Source organism: Natator depressus, chromosome 12 (assembly GCF_965152275.1).
Source record: "Natator depressus isolate rNatDep1 chromosome 12, rNatDep2.hap1, whole genome shotgun sequence".
NCBI classification, from domain to species: domain Eukaryota; kingdom Metazoa; phylum Chordata; order Testudines; family Cheloniidae; genus Natator; species Natator depressus.
The window spans coordinates 33196646-33209153 of NC_134245.1; the positions used below are offsets into that span (position 1 = coordinate 33196646).

Genomic DNA, 12508 nt, shown 5'->3' on the forward strand with positions numbered 1-12508 from the left:
CTTTTTTATTTTTCAGCATGCACGGTCCCACAGGACAATGCCCCCATCCCAGGGTCCTGCCGAATCTTGTAGCTGTCTGCTTAGCAGCCATTTATTCTTGTTATGAGGAATTTATCAACAGGTCAGTTTGACTTTTCCAAACTATGTTCTGCTCATTTACAAACACTGGTGGGGTGGGGGTGTGTGTGTGTGTGTGTGTAAACGGAATCAGGTGTGTTGAGCCCTTACCCTGTTGTATTTGTTCCCAAATATCTTGTGAGAAACTGAGCATGTCCTGTGAGAGCTGAGTACCCTTGATTCCCATGGCTAGGCCCCCTTGATGTAATCCACACACTGTGAGATAGATAATGCAGAGATGAGGTTTCTCACAAGTTCCCAGTGTAGAAAGGGGGTGTGCAGGCCTCAACACCTTCTAGTGCTCATCTTCCTTTGCACCTTCTGTCTATCCCCTTGTAGGGAAGGCCTGCAGTTGTGACTAGGTCCTGTAGAGATGCACAAGGTAAAGAGGCTTGCCAGGCATCTGCACAAAGGCCCCTTCCAGTCTGGGGCTGTGTATTCATGACACTGGGACAGCTCATGACCTGGAACGACGAGCTAGTTGAAATTCCTTAACTCCGATGCACAGTGAATGTCTTCCCCCACACAGTGAGCTATACTAATAGCCAGGAGACCAATGATCTCTAAAGAGGTTTAGATATCTGAGAGGAGGCCGCATGTAAATCGTAGTGTAAATTTAGCTTCGTACCTGGGTTGGTTTTCAACCGCAGTCTGTTGTTATGAGACGTTTAACTGGTCAGATTCCAGTGTTACCACAAGATCGATGTTAAAATGGGCCTGGTGTCAGGCTACTGACGTACTTTTACGTTTTTTCAGGCAATATCAAGGGCTCTTTCTGTTTTTGTTTCCTACTCGTTTATGCCTATCTGATTTTCCCCATGTGTGCTGGCTGTCTAGTAGCCAGCAAAATTTTCTAACTAGAGGACTGCAGGCCAGAGTCTGGACATGTACTATATTTAGTTGTGCACTTGTGCATGAATTTAACGTCAGCTTCGTATAACTTGGGTGAGAGTGCAGCATTCCCCGTGCCTTTATGTTGAGCTGGCACAGCAGTCAGACTGATGGAAAATACAAATTCTCACAGTATAAGGGCCTGTGGAATGGTCCTTCTGGGGCTTCAATAGTTTTCATCGAGTTTTGTAATACGAATAAAAAGGAGAATCGTAATCAAATGGGCTGGGGTAAAATACAGCGGGCAGTTGCAACAGAACTTGGCTTCTCAGCCACACTGTCTTCCCCATGTTATGCCTGTTATGCTTGGCTACTAACGTTATAAGTTTCTCTTTAAAATGCAGTCGAGACAATTCTCCAAGCCTGAAGGAAATTCGCAACGGCTGCCAGCAGCAATGTGACCGAAAGTCTAACTTACCCCTCCGGCTTCTCCACACGAGTCCTGACCTGGTCTCTCAAGAGGCCACCTTGAGCGAATCTCGCCTCAAATCAGTCATTGTCACATCAAACGAGATCCACGTGGAAGTGGAGCGTAACAACACAGCTAACCAGAAGATGACAGCCAATGTCGGCAACGATAGTGAGCCCAACTTGATTGACTGCCTGATGGTGAGCCCCACCTGTAGCACCATGAGCATCGAGCTGAGTGCCCAGGCAGACAGGATTCTTGGCTGCTACGTGGAAATACTCAAAATGCTGTGAGTGACTTTTTACAGCCTTTCGTATGTTGTCGTCTTAGCAGTTAGGGGGCTTTTCCCAGAGGTCTGTCTCCTTCAACATCTGTGTGCAGCTGGCAAGATAAAACAGGGTTGTAAATCTAATGCGAGCACTGAAGTCCAGTGCCTGAAAGAGGCATCTGGTGCTGCCAATAAATTCTAAAAATAGTATTCGGAGGATGAAAATGGAAAGCTTATTTGTACATTGAGACAGGATATTGTTGCTGGCAGCTATTGGTCATTTATTACCCACAAAACATTCCCATTTCACCCCTCTGGACCACATCAGGATTATTGAACACAGATTCCAGGGGGTGGAACTAGCTTTAAGAGACAAACTCCTGTTTTAGGCCAAGACCCTGTTTTGTGATAAGCACCACAGCACCCATTGGCCTCAGTGGGAGTTGAGTGAGCTCAAGTGTCCCTCAGTAGGAACTCAGCTCTTCACAGGATTGAGCCCTTAACGTTTTGCAACTCGTTATGCCTGGGTTTTGTAGGTGGTTCAGACTTCCCTCCCTCACAGGCTACTCTGTTGATTAGGCAGTCCACATGGTACAATGAAACCCAGATAAATAAATGACTGCTCAAGAAACCATTACAGAATGCTTGTGATAAAGATGAATTAGAATTGAATTCCATACACTTGGGGATATTTTGACAAGGTCTCCGAGATATGAAGTTGCCTAATCAGGCTAGTCTTTTGGATAGGTTTCACTGGAGCAGGTATACTTTCAAGAGGATTGATACTAAAAGGATTTTCAGCACTAATTTTTTGGAGTGGAAATTTAGATTATTAACTGGATGAATAAGTAAAATCAAGGGATAACACGAGATGCATGGTAGAAGTAAAAAAATTAGAGTGGAACATGTATTCAAACAGTGAGGCTGTGTGACCCAAAGGGACTGAATGTCAGGATTCCTGGGTTTTACACTCAATTCTACTTCTGAGTTACAGTGTAATTCATGGATTCCAAGGCCAGAAGGGACCATTGTGATCACTAGCCTAAACCTCTTGTATAACAAGCCAGCGAACTTCCTGAAAATAATTCCTAGAGCAGATCCTTTAGAAAAACATCCAATCTTGATTTTAAAATTGGAGTGATAGAGAATTCACCATGACCCATGGTAAATTATTCCAGTGGTTAATTACCTTCACTGTTTAAAATTTGCACCTTATTTCCAGTCTGAATTTGTCTAGCTCTCACTTCGTTGAAGAGCCGATTATCAAATATTTGTTCCCCCGTAGATACTTATAGAAAATAATCAGGTCACCCATTACCTTCTCTCTGTTAGACTCAAAGGAGCTCAGTCTATTTACTTTATCACTGTAAGGCATGTTTTCTAATCCTTTAATCATTCTTGTGACTCTTTTCTGACCCCTCTCCAACTTATCAACATCCTTCTTGAATTGTGGACACCAGAATTGGACACTGTTCCAGCAGCTGTTGCACCAGTGCCAAATACAGAGGTAAAATAACCTCTCTACTCCTACTCGAGATTCCCTTGTTTATACATCCAAGGACCACATTAGCCCTTTTGGCCAGAGTGTTGCACTGGGAGCTCATGTTTAGCTGATTATCCACCACAACCCCCAAATCTTTTTCAGAGTCACTGCTTCCCACGATAGAGTCCCCCATCCTGTACGCATGGCCTACATACTTAGTTCCCAGATTTACATTTAGCCATATTAAAAGGCATATTGTTTTCTTGTGCCCACCTTACCAAGTAATCCAGATCGCTATGTATCAGTGACCTGTCCTCATCATTATGTACCAATCCCCCAGTTTTTATGTCATCTGCAGACTTTATCAGTGATGATTTTATGTTTTCTTCCAGGCCATTAAATGGCATAGGGCCAATAACCAATCCCTATGGGGCCCCACTAGAAACATACCCGATCAGTGATGATTCCCCATTTACAATTACATTTTTGGACTTATCAGTGAGCCATCTTTTAATCCATTTAATGTGTGTGCCATGTTAATTTTATATCATTTTAGTTTTTTAATCAAAATGTTGTGGCTACTGAGTCAAGTGTAAGTATATTACATCAACAGTATTACCTTTATGAACCAAACCTGTAAACTCTTCAAAAAAAAGTACCAGAGTTCATCTGATGATTTATTTTTCATAAACCCATGTTAAATGGCATTCATTATATTCGCAAAAAGAAAAGGAGTACTTGTGGCACCTTAGAGACTAACCAATTTATTTGAGCATAAGCTTTCGTGAGCTACAGCTCACTTCACTTCATCGGATGCTGTAGCTCACGAAAGCTTATGCTCAAATAAATTGGTTAGTCTCTAAGGTGCCACAAGTACTCCTTTTCCTTTTGCAAATACAGACTAACACGGCTGCTACTCTGAAACCATTCATTATATTACCATCCTTTAATTTGTTGCTGATTTAATCTCATATCAGCTGATCCATTATTTTGCCCTGGGATCAATGTCAGATTGACAGGCCTATAATAACCCAAGTTATCCTGTTTACCCTTTTAAAATATTGGTATGATATTAGCTTTCTGTCAGTCTTCTGGAACTTTCCCAGTGTTCAACAGTAATGATCCAGCAAGCTCCTGGATTGAAATTCAACAGTAATGATCCAGCAAGCTCCTCAGCCAGGTCATTTAAACCTCTTCGATGCAAGTTATCTGTACCTGATGATTTTAAAATGTCTAACTTTAGTAGCTGCTGTTTAGCATCCTCCTGAGATGCTAGTGGAATGGGAAGAATGTTAGCATATATGACTTGACTATATCATCTGTGTTTTCACAAATACAGAACAGAAATATTTATTGAACAATGCTGCCTTTTCTGCATTATTATTGATAATTCTACCATTTCCATCTAATAATGGAGCAATACCATTGTTAGGAATTTTTTTTGCTCCAAATATACTTTAAAAACTCTTCCTTACTGTCATTTTTTTATTTTTATAGCTGCTTTCATTTCCTCTGTAACAAGGTCTTTTTTTTCTTTTTTAAATCAGTACTGCCTCCTTGTTCGATTGCTAGACATCCAAAAAACCCACAAAGTGTTCCTAAACAATTATCATTTACATTTTTCTGATTAAACTCTTCCTCCTGGCTGATCTTGCTCGCAACTATTTTCAGCTTCGTGAAATTGGCCCTTTTAAAGCACCAAATATATATAATTTATTTATTTATTACTGGTCTGGACTTTATTCTGTTTACACATTATAAATGTGATCAAGTCGTGATCACTTGTACCTAAGCTATTATCAATGTCTATTTCTACGATCAATTTCTCTTTATCTGTCAAGAAATGGTCTAATATAGAATTACCCCGTTAGCTGCAACGCTTTTTGAGTCAGGAAGTTGTAATCGATAATGTTTAGAAATGTCAAGGATGTTTTATTGCTGGCGGCATGAGACCTCAGCATATGTCACTCAAATTGAAATCCCTCATGATCACACAGCTTTTCCCCCCCTGCACATTATAAATAGGTGTGTAAAGAGGTGGTCATCCGTTCCGTAGTACGATTTGATGGTCTGTAGCAGACATTAACTAATATCGCATCTTGTGCTTTATCTGTTAGAACATTGATGTGTAACATTCAGGATCATTTTCTTCTGTGTCTCGGAAACAGATAATCCCATTGCTGACATAGAGTGCCACTCTGCCTCCCCTTTTGCCCACTCGGTCCTTCCTAAATAGGTTATAACCATTTGATTTTTAACATGCCAATCATGCCGATCAGCCCACCAGGTTTCAGTAATACCAACTAGATCGAATTCGTGCTCATAAATAAATGAAAGTGGTGCTGGGAAAACCACTAAAGTTTCCCCATTTTTAATGTTTTAATAATACAAGGTGTTGTGAGGGGTAAATAACTGAGATTTGAGATGTTTGGGTTACAAGGCATTGTGGATGAAATCCTGACTCTGCCAAAGTCAATGGGAGTTTTTTCACTGACGTCAGCGAGGCCAGAGTTTCACTAAATAAGTGGGCAAGATTTCAATATGTACTCCCTGGAATTAAATAAATCTAAATGTGATGACTGAGGACTTCCTAAAAACAAGAGCCAGCAGAGGGCCACATTTTCAGAATTATAAAAATGCACGAGTATGTTTTGTGTATGCCGTTACCACATTTGCATGTATACATGCAGACATCGCACACTTTGATTCTATGCAGACAGAGCCTGAAAATATGGGCTATACAATTTATTGGCAAGGCAAGTTAAATCCAAGATGGAGCTGTCATTCTCCTTTTTAGCAGCAAGCTGCTTTAATACAAAGTTTTGAGTAGGTTCCTCTTTGACTAGACTCCTCTTTCCTGCCCCTTAGAAAAGTTAGTATTCGATCAACACAGCATTTGGCTTTGGTTTACATGGTACCTTGAGAGTCTGTGTGTGCGTAGGTAATGCATGAGACATACCTCATATTCATCCCAGTCCCCTTGACTCTTGATATTTTCCATAAACACCATGAACTCCCAGTCCCAACGCTATCTTGGGCGCTACTCATTTTTCTCATTAAGCATTGATTGTTTTATTGTTTTCGTTTCATCATGCAGCTGACACAGATTTTATAAACACATTCACTGACGGGCATGTTCTTCCTTGTGGTTTACCTCCAACTCTCAGGTTACCCATATGCGGCATCTGCATCAATCTCAAGTCTTGTACAGAGAACTATGATTTCATTACATACTGTACATTAATATACAGTTTGTGACATGATCTACAAGTATTTTCAACAAGCTCCTCAACTGAAACAGTGGGGTTGGGGAGCGATTATGGCTGGGGTGTGTGTGTGTGTGTGCGCGCGCACGTGCACGCTGCTGAATTGGCCACCCTGGAGACCCAAGTCCACAAAATGAGTACAGCACATCACCAGTGGGTACCGGAAAATCAGTGCAAGTTTCCTCTGACTGCCTTGCCAGTATGTCCTGGTCCTGACACAAAAGGCACTGCTTTTAACCTAGTTCCAATGCCCTTCTATTCCCATTCAGCCCCTCCTCTCTACTGAGACTACTAACAAAGTTGCGAGTTAATGTCCCTCTGTCATTCTGGGTGTTTTCCCAAACCTGTCCTGAACTAGGAAGTTCTACCTGCAATAACAGTCATTATTTATTTAATGACTATATAATTAACTTAGGGCGTCAGGGAGTAATCTATTTAGGCTAATTTTAATTATTCAAAGTCTCACAAATAAGAATCCTTAACAATATCTTCAGTAGAAGACATTTCCTGTTCTTCTTTCTCCTGAACACTTGGCATTTTTGAATCAAAGAACCTTTGAGCTATTAAAATTTAATGCTATTCAGTAACCTCTAGAATAACTCATACTTCTGCAACACAGAAGCTTGAGCACCTGTTTGACAAAATTCATCTCTAACCAAGTTCACTTTTGTCATCCACATTGAGATGACTGTGATAGAACCAGGAATGGTTGATGATCCAAATATATAACTCTCCATCATCATACTACAAAAGAAAAACCTATACTAATTGTTTGACATGTATTGGAAGGTGAGGAATAGTCTGGACAGATTTTAAAGAAGCTGTATTCTAACCTGGAATACAAATATGCTTTTTGTCCTCTTCGTGATGGATCAAACTCAGTGTCAAATAGACTCCCACAGATCCTGGACGCTGATGATATCATCAATACCAGCCAACCCGCCTCCCCCTTTTTTGAAAGACAAATAGCCTTAATTTTTTACTTTGAATCTCTGGTAAATTGATTGAAAATTTGCGGTTGAGAATATTCAGTTAGAGCATCCGAGAGCTGCCTGCCACTGTCCAGTGCCTGGTTTAAGTGATGATGATTCCCATACACTGAAGAGTTTCCTGTACAGTAAAATGTTTCTTCCACATGGAGCAAATTTCCAGCATAATGTCAGCAAGGTCTTCTCCCAGTTGCAAACCAGTAAGGAGGGAAACATCTGCTGACAAATTTGGCTGTCTCTCAACTTCAGCTGTCTGATTTAAGTTCACATGTTGAGATCTGTACATCCACAGCAGAGGAAAGGCTGCCTGCAGCCTGACTCACTGGGGCACCACTTGCAGGTGGCACACGTATGCAGGGGTCTCCGGGATTGCTTAGTCTTCAGATTATGTGGGAGTTCTCTTACCTTTTAGGGTATATAAGCAATTATATTACAAAGGAAAAAAGAAAAATGTGTTCCCCAATTCATATCTGGAGACATCTACTGTTGTCAGTCAGGCTAATATGTAAGTTAAAATAGCGGCTGACCCAGCTGCAAGAGCAGAATCCACTAGGGGAGGCAGCAGCCATGGACGGTGCTTGTGAATTTTCCTGTGACCATCTTTCCTCTTTGTTATTTGTTTCCGCTGCTGTCCACAATGTGCTAGGTGCTTTCGGAGCCTAAAAGAGGCCCCAAATATCTCTAGATGTGGGCTATGCCTGTAGGTAAGTACAGGACAGAGTTAAGTCCAGCGGCAGAGATGCCTGGAGAAACTTACACTGCTGCTATTTGAGCTTTGTATCTGCTGGGAACGTTAGAGGACTTCACTCTCCAAAGCTGTCAATCCAGCAGCACTACATTTGCCTTTAAAACAACAATGCTGAGCACAAGAGACTTCTAGCTCCTTTTTCAGACAATGGCAGCAGCATTTCTTACTGGCCCAAGGGAGTGCCCAGTAAAAATGATTTCCGCCCTGAAGTTCCAGTCCATGTTTGGATCCTCACTGCCCCAAACTCCAGGTTCTCTTACTGCACACATGCACTGCAGCTTCCCCAGCCTCCTCTGCATTCCCCAATAGGTCAGCACCATACCCTGAATATTCCAAGCAGATTCTCTGATGTCATGTTTATCAGGGTTGCCCTGGGCTGCTAATATGTTTTGGATTGTTTGCGCTGCATATGACGTGGGCAGATTTTCATTTTGGTGAAAGGTGATACCTGGAAAGGAAAATGTATTATGTCTGCAGGCAGATGATTGTGATGGCCCTAAGTCAAATGCAGTTTAGGCAGAGATTATTTAATTATTATTGGTGGCTAACATTCTGGACTGACAGAGAGACAGTTTTCTGGGTAAGTTACATTGTTTGCAATGGCAAGTGGTCACTCTGACAGCCTTCACATGTTTAGCACCTTGATACCCAGTCTGTCCCTAGCTTTCCATGGACTCTGCAGATAGCTTCATGCTCAGTAAGACACAATCCGGACATTAATTTTTGCCTGATTTGGGATTTTAAACTGAAATCCTGAATAATGGCTGCACTGGGGCTGCTTTCTCGCAGAGGCCATCCATGGGATTAAAGGCTTGTGATTAGTGAGTTGGAGCTTTCAGTTCAGCAACCACTGAACAGCTACATGGGAAATTTTGTCATACGCACTTTTCATTATGCCTTCTGTATCTTTGTGCACTATGCCTCCCCTGCTGTGGCCTCTTGTTAACATTCAACCAGAGATACTCCCAACTCCCTTCCTTTTTCCTGTTTTAAACAGCCCTGACTTGTCCAACAGGGCTTCAGAGCTTTTCAGGGACCAAAAAATGAAAAAATCAACCTTGTGAGTTTAATAATCTGACAGGATCTGTAGAGAGTGAGAATGTATTTGAAGAAGGAGTTGGTGTGAGGAGAATGAGACCACTCCTGGAGGCTTCTAATAAGTTTTAGTTTTCTTCTTGTTATTTTTCTGCAGCGTTTATTTCATGTTTCCGTAGTCATGAATTGGCTGATACAACCAATTCTCAAGAGTGACCAGAAAAGGAGACTAGATGCATGACAAGATTCCATGTTCAGGTTACACTTCTGTGTCCAAACTCTAAATAGTTCACTTAAGGTAGTTTTCTTTTTTCCTGGTGTTTAAAATGGAATCTGGTTTATTACTAATGTTCCTCATAGACCTTCCTCCACAAATGACACGTGCTGCTTGAAGTAGATAACATCCCAGCTTTAATATAGAGAGTCTCGGATTTCTGCATGACTCTGTCTGCAATGTCTCACTCTCTCTTCCCCTTTAATAAGATGCTTTTTTCCTCCTCCCAATTTCTTTTGAAGATCAGCCAAAAAAAAATTGATTAGTGCATATTATTCCTAATCACAACTCTCCAGATTGCACAAGAAAGGATTTCCACAGTGTAAAACTTAACCTGAGATGTCACAGTGACTTCACATATTAAACCTCAAAGTAGGCTTAAGCTTTTAAGCTTATGTTGGGAAAGATCTTTAGGTGCTTAACTCAAATGTGTATTGAAGAAGCCTTGAATGTCTTAGCCCAGTCTTTTGGCAATGGTCTGTCTCCTGGTTTAAAGGATCACTTTTCTAGTTGGTTGCACTGCACCTAAACATCAACAATATACGTACAGTAGAACCTCTGCTGCTGCCTAATTGCGTATTTCTGGTTCCAAATGAGCTATGCGGTTGACCGGTCAGTTCGTAACTCTGAGGTTTTACTGTATTTAATCTCAAAGCTATTTGGGAGCACGTCGTAGATCCAGTGACAGTAATTTTCAAAATGTAGCTGCAGATGGAATATGAATTGCAACTGTGAATAAATGGCTGTGCCCAGGAGGTAGGTGTTTGGCTTTGTCTGTCTTATACAGAGGTCTAGTGGTTAGAGCACAGGACTCCCAAGATTAACTCTTGCCTCTGCTACCGCCTAGATGTATTTTGCTTAACCTATTTGTGCCTAAGTTTACTCATCTGTAGAACAAGGATAATATCTCGCAGGCCTGTTGTGAGGTTTAATTAATATTTCTTTGTTAAAGGGCCTGGAGATTCTCTAATGAAAGGGTCTGTGTCAGTGCAGAGTGTTTTTCTTGCATTACCACCAGTCATGCTTCCAGGCAGGCCTATCCCCAGGTGCTATTACATTTGAAGGCATTAACTCCTTACATGGAGATGATGGAGAACCAAAGCTGCTGCTCTAAAGAATTCCTTCTTTAGGACCTGCTCCTCTGAAGCACGTAATGGAGCTGGCTCGGTGCTATTCTTGCCTAGTGTCTGTAAAACTGGCAGTTCTGAGAGCTGTGCTCATAGTCCACAAAAGTGCTGTGTGTCTTAAGGAAGAAACTCTGTTAATGAAAGCTCAAAGAGTACTGTAGCTGCAGTGGGCTTGATTCTGGTCTCACACCGGTTGTACACGAGTGTAACTTCTCTGACTTCAGTGGAGTTGCTCCTGATTTACACTAGTTTGACAGAGGGCAAGATCAGGCCTGATGCCTTTTAGAATCACTGGCATAGACCTGAGGCTTTCTGTTGCAGAGCACCATAGCTTGACATGAGATTTGCTTTGTGCCTCAAGTACTAAAGATAACAAGAGGGTAATAAACAAGTTGGATTTATTAGAGGACATAGCCAGGATTCCCAACTGTTGTTTGTTTAGAATCATGGAGAAAACTGAGTTAGGGGTTATCTGCCTGGACAACTGCCACATTATGTGCTTAACTGACCTCCTTTCTCATGCTGACACCTTACACCAATTTATTTTACTGTTTCTTGACAAGGATGTGTGTGTGGGGGGAAATCTCTAAATCATGTCCCTAAACTCTATGTTGGCCACAGTATTTGAGACCCTTTGCCTGCTAGGAGGAGCTGCTCACAATGTAGATTTGCTACCTGATTATATGATCATGAAAAAGCAGGCTGTTCTCTGGAGTACAGGAACCAAAAATGTGTGCCTTTCCTTGTCATGTTCCCTCACTGAGTTACACACATCATCTGATGGAAATGTGCCGAAAGTGGGAATCAAACCCAGGTCTCCCACATGGTAGGGTGGAAGAGAGACCACTAGGATATGGGACTATCCTAGCTCACAGTGCTCTTGGATCACTCATCTATGAGCTTTCTATGCCTTCAGAATCCCAAGGGGTTGTGTGGTGTTTGTTGCTCTAAAGAACTGGAAGCTGTAGCAGAAAGGGATCCTAGGTTTTCCGGTGAGCTGGAGTCGTCATACTGTTGTCTGTTTATTTTCCTCCCTTAATTTGATCATTTTGATTGTCTTGAGTTGGGATTTCATCAACTCCTTACATTGTTGTTTAATAATCCGATATTCATGCATGCAGATCTTCTTTGCATCATTGATGTTTAGTGGACTGGATTTTACTGTCTGTTAAACTGCGTATCTGAAAGATTATGGAAAATCTGTTTTATATGTGTTGGGTTGACTTGGCTCCACTAGGGAAGGCTGCTAGGCCATTTGGACACAGCACTTGTCTATATTTTCTTTTCTCTGGGACAGAACCGCTTCTGCTCTTTTATAACTATTGAGTGGGTTCTTCTGTTTGTTGTCTCTTAACTGAGTGTGATCTTAGTGCTATCAGTACATGATGCACATCCGAGAACATTACGCTTTGTTCATCTCTGAAGAGACGTCATAATCTTGTGCCAAGTTTGAAATGAAGCTAGAGTCCCTAGTCTCCTAGCTTTTAAAACCAAATCTGAAAGGTAACAGTGCTAGGAAGAGCTAAAATCTCTCCTACGCTATCTTTTTTAGATCTTCCACAGTGTTTGTCTCATATTAAGAGCTTAGCTTGGAATCAGCCTATGTTTCGGCCACGAGCTCCTGGACTTCTTACTAATAATAAGTGGGAGTGTTAGTATTTAGGACAGAGAACTGGGTATCAGGACTCTTGGGTTCTATTCCCAATTCTGCCACAGACTTGTCAAATCACTTACATTCTCTTTGCTTCATCTGACTCATCTGTAAATGGTTATAGAATGGTTGTAGTAATACTCTTTGCACAGCGTGTTGTGGGGCCTAGTTAATTAATTGATGTTTGAGATCCTTTGATGAAAGGGCGCGGAGTATTATTTATACAAAATGTACCTTCCCTGCTTTTCCC

General features: G+C 41.5%; 1 protein-coding gene across 3 annotated transcripts in view; it reads left to right on the top strand.

The window, feature by feature from the left end:
• CMIP (c-Maf inducing protein) overlaps window positions 1–12508 on the top strand; it is a 170500-nt gene that overhangs the window by 137539 nt on the left and 20453 nt on the right. For all 3 annotated transcript variants that reach the window (XM_074968827.1, XM_074968828.1, XM_074968829.1), the window contains 2 exons: window positions 17–121; window positions 1353–1706. In XM_074968827.1, coding sequence (XP_074824928.1) covers window positions 17–121; window positions 1353–1706 — 459 coding nt within the window. The remainder of the gene's footprint in view (window positions 1–16; window positions 122–1352; window positions 1707–12508) is intronic.